The 22,652-nt window shown below is 34.3% G+C and overlaps 1 protein-coding gene across 2 annotated transcripts in view; it reads left to right on the top strand.

The window, feature by feature from the left end:
* The window catches only part of BLTP1 (bridge-like lipid transfer protein family member 1), a gene marked incomplete at its 5' end in the record, with an annotated part of 191,446 nt that overhangs the window by 102,695 nt on the left and 66,099 nt on the right, over positions 1–22,652 (top strand). For both annotated transcript variants that reach the window (XM_079697870.1, XM_079697869.1), the window contains 10 exons: positions 1,481–1,700; positions 2,153–2,311; positions 3,883–4,058; positions 6,768–6,943; positions 12,298–13,004; positions 13,425–13,670; positions 14,174–14,267; positions 16,463–16,513; positions 20,378–20,584; positions 22,043–22,281. In XM_079697870.1, the coding sequence (XP_079553996.1) occupies positions 1,481–1,700; positions 2,153–2,311; positions 3,883–4,058; positions 6,768–6,943; positions 12,298–13,004; positions 13,425–13,670; positions 14,174–14,267; positions 16,463–16,513; positions 20,378–20,584; positions 22,043–22,281 (2,275 nt within the window). The remainder of the gene's footprint in view (positions 1–1,480; positions 1,701–2,152; positions 2,312–3,882; positions 4,059–6,767; positions 6,944–12,297; positions 13,005–13,424; positions 13,671–14,173; positions 14,268–16,462; positions 16,514–20,377; positions 20,585–22,042; positions 22,282–22,652) is intronic.

Genomic DNA, 22,652 nt, shown 5'->3' with positions numbered 1-22,652 from the left:
GGACTAATAAATTAGTGTACCCTCATATGGATGCCTACTATGAAGACTTCAAAAAGATAAAGTAGATCTCTAAGTGGATGTGGAATGATCACCAAAGTGCACTGGTTCAAGTAAAAATAAAGTATAGGACAATATGTAGCTCTGTGTTAAAAAAGGATAAATATGTTTATGTAGTCAAATTATTTATGTAAGGATAGATAAGAAATGGTTAAGAGGACTTCTCGGGGAAAGGATCTAGTAGACTGGAGCTCAGGAGATACTTTTTATTGACTAGTCTTTTGTGCTTTTGAAAGTTTTATTTTGTGTAAGTATTGCTCTTTTAATTAAAACATTTAATTTGATATACATTTTTTAAAGTTTGGGCTATAGGCTTATTCTATTTCTGCAGTATAGTTACAAGGCTGGGACACTTTAAATTCTCCACCCCTTAATCTGTCTCAGAATTTTTCCTGGTTTATAGTTTTTCCAGATGCTCTGATCATATTTAGGTGTTTGCTATTTTTAAAAATTTTTATTTCTTTTTTTATTTTGGCTGCATTGGGTCTTCGTTGTTGCGTGCGGGCTTTCTCTAGTTGTGGCGAGCGGGGGCTACTCTTCGTTGCAGTGCGTGGACTTCTCATTTGTGGTGGCTTGTCTTGTTATGGAGCTCGGGTTCTAGGCGCATGGGCTCAGCAGTTGTGGCTTGTGGGCTCTAGAGTGCATGTTCAGTAGTTGCAGTGCACGGGCTTAGTTGCTCTGTGGCATGCGGGATCTTCCCAGACCAGGGATTGGACCCATGTCCCCTGCATTGGCAGGTGGATTCTTAACCACTGCATCACCAGGGAAGTCCCTAGGTGTTTGCTATAATGCTGTTCTCTCTCAGAAATGTTTTTGAACGTTCCTTTGTTTATGGATTACAGAAGTCCAAAGAATTGAAATTAAAAGTGCTTCGTTTCAGATCTCTGCTTTTCAGGCTCTTTCTGTCTGCATGGTCTTTCTTTGTACTGTTTTAAACTGATCTGGAATTCCAGTCTTAGATGTGACAGAACAGATAGAGATTGGACAATTGTGTAATTTTTGATTTTTTTGTTTTTCTTCAGAGAATTGCTGGAAATTCTTTTTGGTATATTAGAGCTTTACAGAGAATCAGGTCTTAACACAGAAATTTATTATCAGAGTACCAAGAAGAGTAGTATAGTATGAAGAATTTGGGGATAGACATCTTACCACCAGACTCCCTCTCCAGATTTTAAAGGGCATTAATCATTGTTAAAATTAAATGAGTGATAATAAATGCTGTCCTTTGTATTGTACTGTAGAGTTATAAAACATTATTACATACATTTGGGATTCACCATAATTCTAATAGACACAAACTGTTTAGATAGACACAGTTGTTTTAATGTAAACAATAACTAGTAATAAAAACAGTGAGTAGTCGTGGTTATCAGTAGTCATTTTTATGTGCATAAGAAAGAGCCCCGTGTTGTTCCTTTTATAGGGCATTCACCCGTATCATTCTCTGAGCTATACCAGTGGTGACACTGCCACAGATTCTCCGGTACATGTGGGACGTACAGGCATGCCAGTTAAGGAGAGTCCAAGGAAGGAGAGCCTACTCAGCTACCTGACGGGAAGCTTCCCAAGCTTGCACAACCTCCTGGAAGGGACCCCTCAAAGAAGTAGTGCAGCGGTGAAAAGTAGCTCCCTAACGAGAACAGGTATATCCTTAGTTTTGACAATTATAAGCTTACTTCTGTGGGAGATTAAGAAAACAAAAACAGGACCTATGTTTATTTAGATATATACTTTGGTTGCATACCTAGTCTTTTGTATTACACCTTATCTTTGAGAAACTATTTTGGGAAACTCTTCTGCTTATAACTTGTTGGTGTCTCATGCCCTTAGTTTGCATTTTTAAATTGCAACATTTGCTATTACTGTCAACCTAGGCATGGTGTGAAATGCTGTCTAGGCCAGCCAGCAGTGAATTTTTTCCCATTATGATAGCAATAAATTATTTATTAATGCCTTAATATCCAAATACCAACATCGTGCAGTGAGTTTAAAGACATACAAAAGGCAGATAATTTAACCTGACTTTTCAAAAAATAAATCACATTTTCTGCTCCTTAGTACATAAGTACTATACTCAGTAAAACTTTATTTTCAGGAAACACAATGGCCACTGATATGTTATCTGAACACCCTTTGTTATCTGAGCCATCATCTGTGAGTTTCTATAATTGGATGTCAAATGCTGTGGGTAATCGAGGAAGTGTGGTGCAAGAATCTCCTGTTACAAAATCAGGACACAATAGTCTCCCAACAGGTATTGAGCTATCACATTATTTTACTTAACCATCTAAGGGGTATGTGTGAAGTTATGTTAAAATCCTGTTTTTCAGAGGATGGTTAAAAAAATCTCAAACGTTTAAGTACTGTTTAGTTGAAATTGGCTCATTTATGGAATGCCTTTGCTAATATTGCAATTGAGAGAGTCGTAAGCAGTCGCTCAGTGTTCTTGTGGAAAGGCAAATATGTCAAATGCAAGATTATATATAATTTAAAGAGTTTAAAACTTCCATTTAATGTGTGTGGTTTAATTTTCAAAACACCAAGAGGAGGTAAATGAAAAAATGCAAAGTATAATTACAGCGTCATGTACCTACAATACAGAAAATACTTTCAGCTTATCCAGAGTCCTCTGAGGCATAATGACAAGCATCTATATATTCTTTATACTTAAATATTTAATTAAATCTGAAGGAGTACTAAAAGGAATAAAGTAAGATTCTTGCCCTCAAGGAGGGAAACAAATGAGGAAAATTTATTAATTTTAAAGGAATGTTTGTAAGTAGCAGGAAAACAGGCAAAGAATTCACAAAGAAATATTGGTGGCTATTTCCAGTAACATAAATGGAGCCACTCTTTCTTTCCTATCCTTTGCTATTATTTTTTGTTTTTCCAAATTCACTAGATGCATTTATTATTTTATTGTAAAAATGTGTATATATATTTTAAATGAATATGTGAAGTAGCCTTTGAACCTAGTTACTGAGGGCAGCTGAAATTAATCTGTATAACAGCCATTGGATCACTTGTAAATTTTCTTCAGACAAAAATATGAAATTATGAAAAGTAGTTGATATATGACTACTTACTCAGTCCTTTTTTTTGCCAGTGCATGGACCACTTTTGAATCTGGAACTGATCCTAATTCTGACTCTTAAGAGCGCTAAGACGTGCTAATTCTTAGTATTGGCCCTTGATTGAAGAAGATAGAAGGATGGTGCTTTTACCAGCTCTCAGCACTTTTCTGGAGCTAGTGTCACTACTTCATAGAGTTTAAATTTCAAAAGAATCAGAAAGGAACATTTCCTCTCTATCACAGGTCCTTTGCCTGGCGAGTTGAAGGATAAAGGGAGTACAGAAGAAAGAAATAGTGCCATTTCATTTTTGTTCCACCTTGGGAAAGCATAGTGGGGAAGAAATTTATATTTGGGATTCTGTGATGCCTATGGCTTTTGTCCTGCTGCAGCTGCTTTTTGTAGCCCTGCTACTGTCTATAATTCTGTTCCTCAGTGCAAAGCTGATGGGATATCAAATGCTTTTCAAAGATCTTCCAGCCCTAAAGTTTTATATTTTGGAGTGACTGGCTCTAATGCATACTTCATGTACAAGGATGAGTGATATATTCTGAAAATAAAGTTTAATTTCATTTTCTATTAATAAATCATGTCTGTAAAATAACCTGAAAGTGCTATTTTTTCCCTTCTCAATTTAAATGGTCTGATAATACAATTACAATACAAGTTTCATAAGTTTACTTTGCTGTGCCCCTTTATGTTGCTTTCATTTCCCAGTAATTTAGATTTTATTTTTGAACACTTGCTCTTTTAGGTGTTGCACCCAATCTTCCTACAATACCCTCAGCCTCAGATTTCAACACTGTCTTGTCTAGTGACCAGAATACTTTGGATGGGACACATTCTCAACATAGCACTAGTCAGGATGATGTGGTAGGTGTAGAAGAAGCCAACCAAGGGTTTCCTGCTGTACAGCTTGCTGATGCTCAGGTGAGCCAGTCTGTTTTTCCCTAATTATAGTGACCTCGCATTGAGCAGTACTTAGCAGCTGGAACCATCAAGTATGTGCACCATGGAATTCTAGTGAAAATCTTTTTCCTTGCCTGTCTGCCTAAAGCCTTCATGAAAAAAGGAGGAGCCTTTAAAAAGTACATGGGTTAATTATAAATACAAATTAAGCATCTATAGATACTCATTAAACTGAAGAGTGGCATATAGTTAGTTGTCTCGTATAGCAACATTTTTGTTATTTGGAGATAGAGATAGGCAAAATAACATGACTAGAAAGTTAAATTTCATCATTTCCTATAGTCTTTAGCGCTATGTGAAGACTTGAGCGAGCAGTGGGGAGGCATTGAAGATTTTAGAGCAGAGGAGTAAAGTGCCTGGAACTGTACATGTGCAAATGTTATATGAGTAGCAATGTGTTAAATGGATTGAAGTAGAGATACTAGAGGTGAAAAGATGAGTTAATGAAATAGTTCACACAAATGATAATGAAGCTGTTAGCTTAGATGGTTATGGCTTTGATAGGTAAAGGAGAGATATTGTGGAGATCTTATTTAATTGACTAAATGTAGGGAGTAGAGAGCAAAATCCTTTGAAATGTACTTTCTAGTTTGAGTGACCAGAGGCAGGTGGGAGAGTGGGATATGGATATTAAGAGGTATTATTTTTTCAGGATGAAAGAGACTCGAGCATATTTTTTACTTAGGAGGAATTAGGAAGGTCCTGATCAAAAAAAAAAAAAAAAATGGAAAAGAGGGTAAACTGATAAAGAAAGATTCAGGGAGGGATGAGAAGTGTTGGAATTTAGAGTCATTTATAGAGAAAGATACTTTTTGACATAAAAAGTACTTTTTCCCCTGAGAATGTTTGGGAAGGCAGTAAGGACATTTCATAACTGTACAGGTAAGTTTGCAAATTGATAGCCTCAACTTTCTCTCACAATAGGAGGTGATTTATGTTAAGAAATGTGTCAGGCACTTTTAAACTTTCTTGAGATTTACTTCTCTAATACATTGGAGTAGTTTTTAGGGATTCTTTCACTTTTTTTTAAAAGAGAGAGAGAAAAGAAATATTTTTATGTCTATTTGGCCTGTATATATATTCATTGTATTTATTAGCATCCAATACACATTTTTAGAGACAACTATACTATTTTACATGTAAGACTCTAAAATCTACCAGAGACATTAATATTAAGTAATACAATAAAAAACTGTAAGGTGATTTAGATATATGGAAAGGTTAGAGTGAATGTGAAAGAGAGCCCACCAGACCCCCAGAAGGATTGCCAAATAGTGCTGAGGGTCTAGTTATTTAGAACTTCTTGTGTCCTTAGTAGCTCAGCTATAGGAATAGAAGAGGATTGATCCAAAGCAGATGTAGCAAGAAAAATGAGGTGATGAAATGTAATATACAGTCTTGGAAGTTGCTGAAAAGGAGTTTAAGGCAAGATTATGGGGGGGAAAGGAAGTTACATAACTTTGGAACTAAAGCATTGGTTATCTGCATGGCCAAAGAAGCCATTCAGGATGATAAACTGGGATGGAAAAGAAAAGAACCAAAATATCTGATGGGTTTGCAGAATTAACTAAGGGGCATAAGTAGATAACAAAGATTAGGAAAGGTGGAAGATGGTTTGAACCTTAAAGAGGGAAGAGCGTTTCCATTAGGATGAAAGAGCAAATCTAAGAAAGAGTAAACCCAAGAAAGCGTATGCCAAGCAGATATACAAGGGAGAGAAAAATACTCCCTGAGTTTCCAGTGAGGGGTGAATTGTTTGAATTCTCTCATTCTAGGCCTTCATGCTTTCACAAGGGTAGCTTGTTTTCCCAAGCACAAACAAATGAGATGATGTAGAGACAAGTGAAAGTGCAGACTTGAGTTTCATTGCATAAATGGCATTTCTCCATTTTGATAGATTTTTTAAGCTTCGGGAAAAGATTACTAAGTGAGAATGTGTGGTGAAAGAGTTAGAAGGGGGTCAAGGAAAGCACCAGATATATAGCATCTGTATTTAGGATGTGGAAGGAGGAAAAGGACCCATGCAGCAGAGAAGGAGTAGTCAGAAAGATTATAGTGATCTACTATTGCACACATATAGTTGCTTCTATTTGGGTTACCTCTTAGTAACTATGAAGTTCAGTTAACTAGAGATTTAACCAGAGTGATGTATTAATATTTCCACAGCATATATGATACTTAAAATGTAAAGGAAGTTCTTTGTCAGAAAATGTTATTTTGCAACCAAGTGATACCACTTAAAAATAGACCAGATATTAAAAATATAACATATGAAATGTTTTTATATTAACACAGGAAATTGATAGACTCTTTTGTGAACCTTTTATAGCAGATTGTTACGGAAACACAGTAGATATTCAAGCCTTTTTTAAAAGCAAGAAGTAGAATGATTTAAACTAATTCACAATTCTATTTACCTTGTACTTTCACTTAAGTAGGATCAAGGCATCTTTGTCCTTATGATTAATTTGAAGATGAGTGGCACATAGTAGGTGCTCAAAAATACTGTTAAGTTTTAAGTAAAATTAGAGCTATATTTATTATACAAGGCCTTTTTTTTCCTCTTCACACTACAGTTAATAATATGTACTGAGATAGAGTGTAAGAAAAAAGCCACAATAAATGATGAATTGTTAAGTTGAGGTAATATAAATGTGTTATGTTTTTTAGGTTGTTTTCAAACCTCTTCTGAGTCATACAGGGATCCAGTCACAGGATGCAGTGCCTCTCTGCTACCGAATGTACTTCGGAGAACACCTCTCATTTTCAGGAACTTTGGACTGCCTTAGAGCAGATATCGTGGATTCAGACACAGCCAAAGAGAGAAAAGGCAAAAGAGCAAGAAGGTGTCTTACATTATTATTGTTTTTATGTAAAGTTTTGTACAGAAGTTATAATACTTGTTTTTTTTAACTTTGCTTTCTTCCAGTGCTGATGTGGTAGTAATTTTAATAGCGTAATGAGAAGATAACTTCCATTTAACAGAAACAGTAGTCACATTTCCTTAAAAACCTGTTGATTTTATCAGTAGGTTATGAGGCCTATTTTTAGGCATATTTTTGTAAGATGTTAGTACATGTATGAGGGTCAGCCAAAGCACTTATGTTGATAAATACACTTTATTTACTGTTGCAGTAGTTTAATTTTTATGATCTTATGGATTGTAATTTTATATATTATTCTTAGAACTTACTCCTAACCTCCTTTCTGAGTTGACTTGTAGCAGGTAGTATTTTCTATTAGGAACAGAGTAGAAGCCTTGCTGAAAGTATGGACTTGCTTTTCACAATAGTGTGGTACCATTAATAATGACCATGCAAGCTGAAACACTGCAGAAGTGACCTTAATGATTATAAAGATTAATGGGGAAAATTACCTTTGTTTTGTGACCTGGAAAAATGTTTGTCAAAATATTAAAAAAGCCTCTTACTATTTATTATAAATGTATAGGAAAATGAAAAATATAGTAAAACTAATATTTTGTTCATACAATTTAGAACATTAGAAACATGGAGAATTAAGGTGTTTTATTTCTTTCTTAAAAACTCATCAAAGGGTAGTTTGTATAGTCCTTACCTTCTTATCATCATGTAACTTACAACACAGAATGAGCATCTTTTCTGTGCCTTAGCAAATGTCATACGCCATTCTCAGCAGTTTCCAACATTTTACCTTTGCACTTTGTGTCATGAAATATCTTCCCTAGTTCTTTTCACTAGAAAGGTTTTTGCCCACATCACTTTCTCTGGGATACCTTCATCCTTTTTGCCATGACCACTTCCTCTTTATGCTAGTAAGTTTGCCTTCTCTGAGCTCCTCTAGCTGCATATCTAGAGTTTCTAGAACAGTGGAAGTGTCAACATTTTCATACTCAGTTGTTTTCTTCTATAACTCCATTTACTTTTTTAAACTTTATTTTTTATTGAGGTAACATTGAGTTATAACATTATATAAGTTTCACATGTACAACATTACATTTCTACTTCTGTATACACTACAGCATGCTCGCTGCCAAACGTTTGGTTTCCTTTTGTTACCATGTGTTTGATCTCCTTTACCCATTTTGCTCCCCCCTCCCTTACCTGAGCCCCTTCCCCTCTGGTAACCACTACTCTGTTCTCTGTATCTGGGTGTTTGTTTTTGTTTGGTTTGGTTTATTTATTTTATTATTTGTTTTTTGTATTCCACATGTAAGTGAAATCATACGGTATGTCTTTCTGTTTGACTTATTTCACTTAGTATAATGCCCTCAAGTTCCATCCATGTTGCTGCAGACAGCAAGATTTCATCTTTTTTTATGCTGAGTAGTATTGTGTGTGTGTGTGTGTGTGTGTGTGTGTGTGTGTGAGTGTATACCATATCTTCTTCATCCATTCATCCATTGATGGGCACTTAGGCTGTTTTCATATCTTGGCTATTGTAAATACTGCCATGATGAATAGAGGGGTGAATATATCTCTTAGAATTAGTGTTTTTGTATTATTTTGATAAATACCCAGAAGTAGGAAAGCTGGATCATAAGGTAGTTCTAATCTTAATTTTTGGAGGAATTTCTATACTGTATTCAATAGTGGTACACCAGTTTATATTCCCACCAAGAGTGTATGAAGATTCCCTTTCTCCACATCCTTGCCCATACTTGTTATTTCTTACTTTTTGATGATAGCTATTCTAACAGACATGAGGTGATATCTCATCATGGTTTTGATTTATATTTCTCTAATAATTAGTGATGTTGAAAATCTTTTCATACGCCTGTTGGCCATCTATATGTCTTCTTTGGAAAAATATCTATGTAGATACTCTGCCCATTTTTAATCATTTTTTAAATTATTGAGTTGTATAAGCTCTTTATGTATTTTTTGGATATTAACCCCTTATCAGATATATCATTTGCAAGTATCTTCTCCCATTCAGTAGGTTGTCTTTTCCTTTTGTTGATGGCTTCCTTTCCTGTGCAGAAGCTTTTCATTTAGATGTAGTTCCATTTGTTTATTTTTACTTTTGTTTCCCTTGCCTGAGGAGGCATATCAGAAAAATCTTGCAAAGACCAATATCAGAAATCATAGTGCTTAAGTTTTCTTTCAGAAATTTTCTGATTTCAGGTCTTACATTCAAATCTTTAATCCATTTTGAGTTGATTTTTGTGTATGGTGTGAGATAGTGGTCTAGTTTCTTTCTTTCTTTTTTTTTTTTTTTTGCATGTGACTGCCCAGTTTTTCCAACACCATTTATTGAAAAGACTATCCTTCTGCATTGTTTGTCTTTTGCTCCTTTGTCATAAATTAATTGTGCATATATGTGTGGGTTTATTTCTGGGCTTTCAATTCTATTTCATTGATCTATGTATGTTTTTCTGCCAATACCATGCTGTTTTGATTAATTTAACTTTGTAATATAGTTCAGAATCAGGGAGCATGATACCTCCAGCTTTGTTTTTTTTTTCCTCAGGATTGCTTTAACTATTCAGGGTCTTTTGTGGTTCCATATATGTTTTTTGTTCTCTTTCTGTGAAAAATGTCCTTGTGATTTTGATAAGGATTGCGTTGAATCTGTAGATTGCTTTAGGTGATATGGGCATTTTAACAATGTTAATTCTTCTAGTCCATGAGCACAGAATATCTTGCAATTTATTTGTGTCTTCAGTTTCTTTCAACAATGTCTTATGGTTTTTGGTATACAGGTCTTTTACCTCCTTGGTTAAATGTATTCCTAAGTATTTTATTATTTTTGTTTCGATTGTAAATGGGATTGTTTTCTTAATTTCTCTTTCTGCTGGCTCATTGTAAGCATATAGAAACAACAGATTTTTGTATGTTGATTTTATACCCTGCAACTTTCCATTTACTTTTTATTGAATTTCATCACCACAATCTTATTTTGCTTCATTTTCATCTTTGCTGTCCAGTTCCCTTTTAATTAACCATTTTTGTAAAATGTCATGTGGGTTTATCACAAGGAGGCAATATAACTACATGCTTTACTGTCTGTGCATGAAATGAAAAACAAATGTGCACTGACCAATCACTGACAGACTTTGACAGAAGTGATGTGGTTGGTCAGTGATCATGATGTACGTCTATTATTTATGTAGTGATTTGTGGACTGAAGAGCTAGCAGCAAGTTTATACTTTATGCAGTAAATTTCAGTTAAAATTTGAACCATGTTATTGGGGTCTGGTGTTATTTAACTATAAACCATGGTAATTGCATCCATTCACATTGGAATCATCAAATCCAGACACCAAAACATTAATATCTGCTTACATTCCTGGATTAGAGTTTAAAGTCCTGAGTTAAATTTGTATTTCTATTTACAGTAGCCTACTTTCATGTAGATATATACATACATATAAATATATATTAATATGTAAAAATATATGTATATATAAAAATGGTATGTATACACACATAGTATATGTATCATCAGATATAATTAGGTTATGCATAATTATATTATATATAATATGATTATATATATTAGATTATATTTACAGCCTACTTATTGGCCTGCTAGATGCCATATAATACTGCTACAGACCAGACCTTCATCTGACCACACTTCCCTTCTTATGTTTCCAAATTCTTTGAATGACTTTGAACTTACTGTCTTTAGTCTAGCCGAACCTAACATTCCTTTTAATTTTTCTATTATCACACCACCTCTGAATGCTCTACATTCTTATTACTCCACCATGGTTAGCTTTTATTTCTCAGATCTCCTGTAACTCCACCTTAGATCTTATTTATTAGGAAACTTTTGTCACAGTACACTTTTCCTGGTCATTAATTTTAGTCTGGTCTGGGCTTTTTTTGTAGCACACTGTTCATTCTACTAATTATTGTACCTTACTATTGGGTTATAGTTTCTTATATAAACATGTATAACTCTCCTAGACCATAAAGCCAGAACAGTTATTAAGTCATTTAGCATAAGTCCTGGCATGTAGTATGTCCTCATAAATATTGGTTTCCTTATATCTTTGCTATCTCCAGTCAAGATAGGTGAACATGTTAGGGGCTTAATAAATATTTAATTTTAACTTTACCCATGTGGCTGCTTTTGCCTTAGATGACTGCTTCATTATGTAGCTAGATTTCTTCCCCCTTTTACTTGAATCTCCTCTCTTTAAGACTTTTTTGCCTCGCTTACATGTTTTCAGTTCTTGTTTTTGCAGTTTTGGATTATTTTAATCTCTTTTGAGTCTCTCTTCTATATCTTCTAATTCTCAAAATCTAATTTTTCCTTCTCTGATTGCACACTTAGCATTGATTATAGGCTTACTCTAAGCTTGTACATTTTCTTGAATTATACCACAGAGTGGAACTTTTCTTATTAAATAAGAAATACTAGTATTCATTAAGGAATTATTAGTCTCTAATTATAATTTCTTTAAGTCAAATTGAAAATATCAAAGAATCTTGGAGAGGTTTTTTTTCCCAATAGAAAAAAATCCTATATTTAATTTAACCTATATGACTACACATTCATATTTTACATGGAGGAAGAGGGGAAAAATATCTTTTTAAAATTTTGGTGCTTGAGGTTTATTGTTATTAGTAGTTGATTTATGAAAATCTGAGATATTTTGACATTTTAATATTAAAATTGTCTATAATATTTCTACCTGAAAAATTTTAGATATGCAGGGGATTTGCCAAAATAACTTTTATAGAGGTTTTAAGTCTTGTGTGCATTTCTCATTTTTGTTTCAGTTGCTCTTCTTAGCACTTTCAACTTGGCAAAATATGCCAGCAGGGTTTCATTTCAAATAGCAAATCAAAATATATAAAATGTGATGAAATTAAATATATAAATCATATATTTAACAGAACAGTAGAGGATGGTTAAGGAAGATGTTCTGGTTGACCTACTATTGAATTTAAATTCTAATACCGTTGGGGTGTGCCATCAGATGGCAAGAAAAATTATTTTACCATTTCACTGAAATCATTAATTAAGTCTGATTTTGACTAGTCATAGAGTAAGATCACGAAGGAAGACTTAAGGCCCAGTTTCCCACTTATGAAAAAGTTGGAAAAACTTATTCTACTTGATCTCTTACTTAAAATTATTTAAATGGCTTATTCTTCACCTTGGAGATTATTTTGCTAACAAGTTAATAAAGATTGTGTGGTTCTGGGGAAAAAGAAATAAAACCTTGTCATTTTCTTTTTTCATTTTTTTCCACATTTTTAGGCAAGGCCATGTGAATCTTCCTCCACTTGAGTTCAAACCAGCATTGATGTTGGAAACCTTTAGCATCAGCGCTGTTGTAATGGAAAAGTCTGTGTGCACCCCTCAGAACTCTACCAGTGCTCTTTCTTTTCATGATCTCAACAAGCGTTATTACAATACCTTTCACTGCAACTTTACTATTTCCTGTCAGTCAATAAGCCAGCATGTAGATATGGCTTTAGTTCGTCTTATTCATCAATTTAGTACGATGATAGATGACATCAAAGCGACTCAGACTGACATTAAACTTAGCAGATATACAGCTGGATCAGCTTCTCCAACGCCTACCTTCAAAACCAGAAAACATCGGGATTTTCGCTCATCTGACTTCAGCCGCAGTTCTAGAGGAAGTCTTAATGGTGGCAATAGAGTAAATAATGCAAAGAACAAACGGACCAACAATGAGAACAACAAAAAGGAGTCTCGAAACAAAAATTCATTAGGAAGATCTGAAAGAAGAACTTCAAAAGTGTCTAGGAAAGGTTCAAAAGACGTGGCGGATCATATGACTATCCATATGGATGACTCTGACTCAATTACAGTGTCAGAACAAAGTGAGCCTTCAGCTGAGTGCTGGCAGAATATGTATAAATTGCTTAACTTCTATTCACTTATCTCTGATCCAACAGGAATACTGGAAAAATCTTCAGAAACATTTGGACCAGCAGGTAATGGATATTTTTATATTTAAAATTTTTTCCGTTTAGAATAGCAATAATACTAAAAAAGACAAATTTATTCATCATGTTTTCTTAATGTTATAATTGGATAATTGAAATGCAGAGAAATTGGCAGTCACCCAAGGAGAGAAAATAGTGATGGCGATCTGCTACCCCTTTTTCCCATCCTTCCTAACCCTTACACAGTATGCTCCTAAAGAATTCACACAGACCTGCTTTCAAACACCTGACTGTACTATTTATTTTCAAATGTGACCATGGGAAAATGTTGAAAAATTTAAGAAATCATTTTGGTGGGGAAGAGGACAAAGAGGGCCAGTTTGGAATGTGCAGGAAAGAAAGGTCAGTTGATGTCCTTCCATTTTGCAGTTTTCACGTCTAAACCTATATATTTCTGTTCACTTAAAGGAGTCCGGAGCCCTACAGAGCCAACGTGTAAAGTTGTGTTTGAGAATGAACAAGACAAGAACAGTTTGACGAGGACGCAGAGGAAGCGCAGTGTGTCAGCTGCTGAGCCCCAGCACGTCACTCTAATAGTGTTTGGGGTTGGCATGGTGAGCCGCACACACCTGGAGGCCGACATTGGTGGGCTAACCATGGAGTCAGAGCTGAAGAGGATCCACGGCAGTTTCACACTGAAGGAAAAAATGAAAGGCAGGTGACATTCTAACCCTGGGGCGTGTTTTTTCTGAAGAAAGCCAGTGCCATGTCTCACAAATTCCTACTTGGCAATTTTTCTTCAGAGAATGGAACTTCCCATTTATACAGATCAAGAGTGCTCATGTATATAGTTTCTTTTTCTTATTCTTAACGTTTTTAAAATTCTTGTAAGTATTCTGTGCCAAGATTTACTTCTGAGATTTAAAATGTCCTTAGGCTGTTTAATGTCATTAGGCTCTTTAGTGCATGAATGGCATGTTAAACTACATATTCAGCATCATTCCAGTTTTGACGTATAATACATTTGTATATGTGAGTGCATAGAAATAAAAATCTTCAAGGAAATTTTTAAAAAACTCATTTGGAAATAGTTTAAATTTCATTGTACCTTTAAAGTTATCTTTTGTCATTGAACATATTATGAATAAAACGACATTTTAATATGAAGTGCAACTCTATTTCCAGAATTCATACACTTTTTTTTTTCACATTTTAAGATGTTTTACATCAAAAGATGACTGAGACATGTGCCACTGCTCATATTGGTGGGGTCAATATTGTGCTGCTTGAAGGGATTACACCAAATATACAGTAAGTGTGTTTTTTTTTTTTTTTTTACTATTCTCTTAAACTTGTTTGTTATAGTTTTACAGGAAACTTAAAATTCATTGGATGAATCCCGTACCTACTAAGTTTTGAGATTTATATTACTTAATGTTGCCAGACACTGTGATTCTGTCACTAAGAACATCACAAATGAAATGTTCTCAGAAAACTTATTTATTCCTTTTCTAAAATTGGCCTACTGCCACCCCTCCACCCTAAAAAACTGACTCCCGGGGCATTTTAAGATTGTGTGACAGGAAAAATGATTACAATGCAAATTTCAGTTAAACATATGAGATGCAAAAGCTCACATAATTCAAATAGTTAAGTGTTTAAAACAAAATTATAGTCAGAGAATATAGACTGTCTCTTGATCTTATTCTAACTAATCATTACCCATATTCATGCTGGGTTTCCAAACTTTGTCTTGCCATTTTTTCATTTAAAGAATTTAACAATAAAGCCTGTGAGACCCTTCTAATAGTATAGGTAAGCTTTCTGTAGTGAGTATACCATTCCATATTGCTTTTTTTTGACTCTTTGCTCTCACTTTTTCTTTATATGTTCTATTTGTGGGTCTGTCCAAAATTGTTCTGATAATGATTACCTTTATACATGATATTTAGATCACTATTTGGTTGTCAATACATTTAACTGTTGACTTTGCTCATACACTTGGGAGTATAAAACTTCATTCCTAACTTCCTTTCAGTGCAGCACTTTTATGCTATAACTACAAAATGTATTTTGATAATTTAGGTCAGATTTTGAGGATTTGCTCATTCTTAATATTATAACTAGTTAATGTCCTACTATTGTCCCTTAAAGCATCTATCATGCTAAATACTGATAAATAGAGGATTTGGTTCAATGTTATAAATATTAAATATTAGTTGTACTTTGACTCATTACAGGTCTATTCATAACATTTCAAACATGGGTAATGTGATGACTGTCTTGGGGAACATAAAATGGATGGATGAAATGGAGGTCTAAGTCTTGCTGAGGCAGTTTGGACCTGTATATCTAGAACCAAAGAGTATATTTCATTATAGCTGCCTAAATGGTCCAGATCACATGTCCTAAGCAGTCTTTCTAAAGACCAGGAAATTCCAGTAGTTGTGAGAAAAGATCTTTTCTGATCATTCAGTATGGGAGGAGAGGGGTATTATTATGTAATAATTACCATCTAAAGGAGTTATCTATCATGGACCTGGAGCCTCCTATACATTATTTTATTTAATCCTCACCACAGTCCTGTTAACTGGGGTGTTTTATCCCCACTTTACAGAACAATAAATCGAGATTCAGAAATATCAAAGTGTTTTCCTAAAATGCTTAAAGTCATACAGTCAGTAAGAAGAGATGCCTGAACCTCTGCACCTTCTACCTCACTATGATGCTACTGCAGGAAGTCACCATAGACCTTGGGTTTCATGATTCCTTTGTTGAGTCTAAATTTAAAGTATCATGGTCACTTTGACCTATTCAAAAGTACAACAGGGCTTCCCTGGTGGCGCAGTGGTTGAGAATCCACCTGCTGATGCAGGGGTCACGGGTTCGTGCCCTGGTCCGGGAAGATCCTACATGCCGCGGAGCGGCTGGGCCCGTGAGCCATGGCCGCTGAGCCTGCGCGTCCGGAGCCTGTGCTCTGCGACGGGAGAGGCCACAACAGTGAGAGGCCCGCGTACCAGGAAAAAAAAAAAAAAAAGTACAACAAATTTCTTTAGATGTCTCGTGGGTTTTATTTACTCTATCCTCTTGAACCTCTTATCTCCATTATCTATTATCTCTTAAGGGCTTCAAATAGTCTCTAAATTTGCAAACATATTTATAAAATTGATTTTTTTTAAAAAGTATTAGTTGATAATTCTTGCCTTTAAAAAAATCTGAAGCCAAGATCCCTTAACTTTTTCATTAAAAAAATAAAAGTTATTAATTACTCACTGCCAAACTCTAGTAGTGTTAAGACTTTCTGGATTTATTCTTTGGCTTTTCACTTCCAGTTTCAATTAAAAGGAAATGGAACTTTAAAAAAATAGTTGAAAAGGTTCTTGAAAATTTTAAAAATGGAAAATAAAAGCTTTCCAAATGATTGCTCATATTGTCAGTAATTTATGCATGAATGTTTATTTGCTTCCTTTTTGTTTTCCTGCTTTCTCTTGAATCTTCATCTGTAGACTGGAGGATTTTCCTACATCTCCTACAAGCACAGCCAAACAAGAGTTTCTGTATGTCATTATTATTCTTTTTCATGGACTTTGTGATTAACATAGTATTGAATAGTTTTAAAGATAAAATATTTAGATTATCTGCATGGCTGTGAAAGTATGTAGTTATTATTTTGTAGCTTTAATATAGATCCTTTTGTAGATTAAAGTTTACTGATTTTCAAGGAAAATACACAGGTAAGGACTACCTTTTTGGTAATTCATACCTTGTTTTATTGTTGAAAGATTGTAACACTGTAGTTGTGTGTTGCTTTGTGCTTTTTTAAGACCTGTTACAAACCCGTTAACATTTGATGTGATAATAGAAGCTAAAATTTTTAACTTTGCAAATGAGTTTTCACAAATTTGCGAAACTAATTATTAAAACACTAATATATGAAAATATCTACATTGGTCAACCTTATAATAATTCTGTCTTTAAGATGGAGAGCGTTCACTGCTCTGTTGTCAGCTTTTATGTATGGCTTTTACTGTGTATCCTTTTGTATTTTGACTGGCTTGATTTGGCCTGTGTATATCTGATATTTTGTGGTAGTGATATATTTAAATACTTGTCACATGAGTCTTACCACCATGACAATTTAGTATGTTACTTAGGACTGATATTTTCTTTCAGCCTTTTCTATAAAATTTCAGTATGCTGAATAGATAGATGAATCTGCATATTTTGTTCCAGGCTGGTAAGATTATCAATACCTGGTGAGATTTGTTTCATTGCGTATTGATAATAAGCCATAGTCAAAATATCATCAGTCAGCAACCCTTTGTTGGGATTATCTGTGATCTATGTCACTTAATCAGCCAACTAGAAGTACTAAAAAAGAATAAATGCACTAATATTAAATTAGAAAATTGATTGTTTTTGGAAACCACTCTAAGGTATAGAAAAAATAGCTAATTCCACTTTAGTAGTTATAGTAGCTAGAGAAGATTTATTGTTTCTCTCTTTTTTTATCACTGAGTTCTCTGGATGTATAATAAAAAAAAATCAGTACTGTATGACTTTAGAGAGGATGCTATTTAATGGCTGAAGCTCACATCTTTATCCACTCAACTAATTAGGTTATTAGTTGCATATTATGGCCTGCTTACTGTGTTACGTTTCAGAGATGCAACAGTAAGCAAGTGAGAGGTAGTTCCTGTCATAATATCACTTATAGGACCACTCCCTCCTTTTTTAGACCTTCCTGCTGAGAGAGTTAACACGTAAGGTACAATTGCCAAATGGGAAAGAAAGCTCGAATGATTTTTAATAGTTAACTGAATTACACCTGATCCCAACACTCTCTGTCCACATTGTAGAGATTTCCAGGCAAAACTGAACTGAGGCAGGCAGCATGGGTCAGGGTACATAAATTAGTTTACTTCCTTTTCCTGCCTTTAAAGTCTGGGCCTGCAAGATCAAGGAGGTGGGGTGGGGGTGGAGATAGAGTAGCGATAATGAGGCCCCAAAGTAAATCCTCAAACTCTCAACCGGCACTACGAGGATGGCTGGCCTGCTTTAAAGGCCCTGTGGCCTGGACACAGGAAGAAAAAGAAGATGCGGATAAGTCCTTGCCTGATTAGGCACTGTGGTGGTTATAACAGGCTCACAGTGGATCTGCCCTACCACCACTGCCAATGAATTCTTGAACCAAGCTTCTTGGTCACTTGCCGTGAACTTTTTACATATATGAGGCATGCCTGGCATGCTACAAGTTTTTATAGTCTTCTCTTTAAAAAGACTTCAACCACTTCTTTCCTGTGTAAAAGTCTTATGTATACTACATGTTTTTTGATCTAGATTAAGTGACAGCTCTTTTAAGAATTAAAATAGATAATATATGAATAGATAATAATGAATAGGTAAATCTGAAATTATGAATAGATAATTTATGAATAGATAAATTATGAATAGATAATTCATATTGGCAGCTTGTAAATTGTTTAATTCCTGATTCTGGGTCTCCTTACATGTTTGACATGTACAGTTTGACAAGAGTTAATCAGACATCCTCTACAGTGTCTCTCTCAGTTTGATCAGTGTAGGACTATCCTGTTGTCTAGCTCCAAGGAACATTACTCACGCTGTAGTCATGGGCATCATTTACATGGCCTACAGTGTGATGGTGCCCTCTGGAGTTGGGCAACACAGAGCCCCTGAAGTCCTTAACATCAAAATTTCCACTGGAAATACCACAGTAGGATCTACAGTAGGAGAGCAGTCAGCCCCATAGCTTTCTGTTCTGACATTTGGTGTATAATTGAAAATCAAGGGTTGTGTATATGCTTCTATAATCACAAGTAATATTCAAGCAGACTTCTATAGATTATAAAGGTAAAATAGTAAGATAGGTGTAGAATTTCTTGAATGTCATGATAACAAGACTTCTTTGTAAATGTATGCTTAGTTTCATTCAGTAGGTGAATACTGTTCACAACTAGAAAGCCCTTTGCATTTTAGCACCATCTGAGTGTTCTGGCTCATGTTGAAATTGAATTTAAAATGGAATCTCATTGATGATAAATAGTAGCTTTATTTATTAAAATAGTTAAGATTCAAAATTCAGTAACTAGTCAGCATCCTAGAATCTATACTCTTGCTAGCTAGAACAATTCCATAGATTACTTTTTTCTTTTTCTAGTCAGTGATAGTCTTTGAGAAATAGTTTCCTTTGAAGAAGAAAGCAAATGCAGTTCTCTAGTAATCATTTTTGAATTTTGTATAATACCTGGATTTCACTATGTAAATAATCAGCACTTCTAATAGAACCACTGTTACGCTTCTCAAGGTTTATTCTTATAGAAGTTAAATGTAATGAATGGATGATTCCTTAGGTCCTTGAGACTGTAAATAAATTCTCGGTGAATCCTCTGTAGCCTAAGTAGAGATAAATGTGTGTGAACTGACATGTAGTTAATATGAAATTTGCATTTTGTGTGTTTTGCTAAATGTGTTGTCAAGCATTCTTTGCTCATTTGAAAGATAACATATATGTTAAAAGCTTTCCTTTTTACTACTGGGCCTTTAGTGGTGCAGTTCATTGACATGAACCTTTCCACTGTGTGTGTCAAGACTGCTTCATCGTGGCTTTTACATACATGATTTATCACATGATATCTGTGGAATTCCACAGTTGTGTTGAGTCATTCTTCTGCTGTACTTCTTTCTGCTCATTCATTTCACAAAATTCAGTGAGTGTCTACCATGTTTAAAGCACTGTTCTAGGCATTGGAAAGAAAGAACAAGAAATCAAGAAAGACAGTATTTCTATTTTATATCTGTACCAGTAAAGCTTACCAATTTTTAATTAAGTAGTAGTTACTCATTATGAATTGGACTTCTATCATTTCTTTGCTACTCACTGAAAATAAAAAATGGAAAATGCAAGTTATATTTCTTCCTTCTCGTTAATTTCTTTTAACATATTAGATGATTGTTAGATTAATTTCTTTGGCTGATTAGATTTTAAGAAGTATAGTGAGTGTTTGTTTCTTTTCTTTTAATTTTCACTGTTTATATTTTCTTAGTGGTTGTACAGATGCCTAAAATATGTTGAAGAAAAATGGAGTTCTGAATGGGGAAAAAAATCAAAATGGGATTTTGTGTGTTGTATATGTGTAATATGTCAGTGTATTCTCTTCCATGTAAGCACATACATACATTCTTCTGTAAGCTCTTTATTAAACAGAATAATATTCAGTATAAAATGTATGTCCATATTTTTAGAAAACATTATTTCTTTAGTGTGATTTAAATTCATGAAAAATCTTGTAATTTACTTCATTGAATGATTTAAAAACATTTGTCTTGCTCTCAAAATACTTTTTCAAAATTTCTCTTTACTTGGCCATATTTTAATGATCCTCCTTCTCTTTAATTAGAACTGTAGTGAAATGTAGTATTGCCAAGTCCCAAGCCCTCTACAGTGCCCAGAGGGGGTTGAAGACTAACAATGCCGCGGTGTTCAAAGTAGGAGCTATCAGCATCAACATTCCCCAACACCCTGCCACCTTACACAGCATGATGGTTCGAAGTTCTCACCAACTATCTAAGCAGATCTCAGATCTCATCAGACAACCTTCTACAGTGTAAGTTATTTATTTAAGATCTGTGATTCTATATAGTATTTCATGTCATTCTTCGCTGTGTTAACAATAGTTTGGAGGAAGACAGAAGGTTACATCTAAGTAGTGACTATTATGGATAGTGGGGCGGGTGAAAAGTAGCTAAACATGATTGTGGGAGAATCATATTCTGAATATTATTAAAGTACTATGTCACAAATGCAATTGTCAGTCTTTCATATTGCATCAGTAAAGCTTAAGAGATCCTAGAGATTAGTGGACGTTATAACATGTTACTAATAAAAGGCAAATTCTAGGATTGTAGCAATATTTCTTTACTTTGAACTCACTGAAATTTGTGAGTGCATAGATTTATAAAGTTGCAGTGGCCATTTATGTCCCATGCGTGGTTTTGTGCTGACCTCTATGTGAGATTATTGTACATGGTTCAAGGCAGGATTTGAATATACCATTTAAATATTTTAAAAGGCAGTAAATGGGACCTTTGCACAGTAACCTTTATTCCCTGGGTCTGCATTGCCAGGCTTTCTTCCTGGTCTCCAAAGTTATAGCTAATTAATAACTAATAAAAATATAAGTAAAAGGTAAAAAGTTGTCTTGTTATGTTTCCTTTTTCCTAACCTGTAAGGCAGAAAAAAACAAGTGTGTATTTTGACAGTGTCTTAAAGCAGTGATTTTTCCAGTTGTCCTATTTAGATCTTTAATTCTGATGTAATATTAATTCATGTCTGGTTGACTAAGTAGTAATAATTTAAACATGTTTCTCCTGTCAGTGGAATATGGAATCCAGAATGTGTACATGAGCCTAAGTTATAAAATACCCTAAGGAATTTTTCCTTATTAGAATGTATTGGCAGTGGAGTGGAGTAGTTAAAAACAAAAAGACTCTAGAGTCAGATTGACTGAGTTCAAAACTGATTTCACCACTTTCTCGCTATACTTCATTTGTAAAATGGAGATAATAGTACCTAATCAAAGGGTTTTGTGAGATAAATAAATTATATGAAATACACAAAGCAATAAGAATAATACCTGGCACATAGTAAGCACTCAAATAATTACTGCTGTTGTTGGTGTTGGTGTCATTTTATTAATAGTGCTAGTAATAGTAATAGTATTAACAATCAACAGTAGAGTGCATAATGGTTAAGTCATGGAATTTGGAATCAGACAAACCTCCAGTTTCACATTAATGATGTGAATGGCCTTGGCAGTGTAACATTCAGTTTATATTGTTATTACTTCATCTTGTTTACTTTTCTAGATCATCATTTTTCAATGGCTATTCTGAGGAAGTCTTAATATGATCTGGTATTAGAAAGAAAACATCTGTTCATAGTTTATTTTTGCTCTTTTACATTGAGAATATCAATTTTATACAATTTTTATTTTTATACAATTTAAATTTTATTAGTAGCTGTTCTAATTGTCTTTTTTAAACTTTTTTTTTCTGCTCTATAGCCCACAGCCTGTAAAAGAAGATATTGCAACCCCCCTACCTTCTGAAAAAACCCCAACAAGTGTTAATCAAACTCCTATTGAAACAAATGAATTTCCTCAGCTACCAGAAGGTTTAGAGAAGAAGCCTATTGTCCTTAAATTCAGCACCATGTTAGATGGTATAGCCATTGGAGCAGCACTTTTACCATCTCTGAAAGCAGAATACAAGATGGGAAGAATGAGAAGTCATGGAATGACAGGTAACATTGAAGTTTGAATTCATTCTTAAAATTTATGACTGATTTAAGAAATCAGTAATATTTTGGTGAAACAAATTTAGTTTTATAGATTTTTAATGAAAATTTAAATAATTTTAATCAAAACACTTTTAAATTTCATTAATGATGTTCTTCATTCAGTCAAGTAAAAATAGCAATACACTTCCTTGAATGACCAGCATGGACCCTGCTTTCATTTGAACTCTTTAGAGTTATCCACTCTTTAGAAACCATTTCCAACTTAAACTTGAATTGAATACATTTCTACAAGTTGGATACATTTCTACATTGTTAGGTTCTTATAGCCTGAATAACTTGGTTTATTTTCACGTTGAGTACATCTAGCTTAAATC

The sequence above is a fragment of the Hyperoodon ampullatus genome (genome assembly GCF_949752795.1).
Source record: "Hyperoodon ampullatus genome assembly, chromosome: 1".
Lineage (NCBI taxonomy): Eukaryota > Metazoa > Chordata > Mammalia > Artiodactyla > Ziphiidae > Hyperoodon > Hyperoodon ampullatus.
The sequence above is the reverse complement of the archived record's forward strand: the minus strand, read 5'-3'. Positions and strand labels throughout refer to the sequence as shown.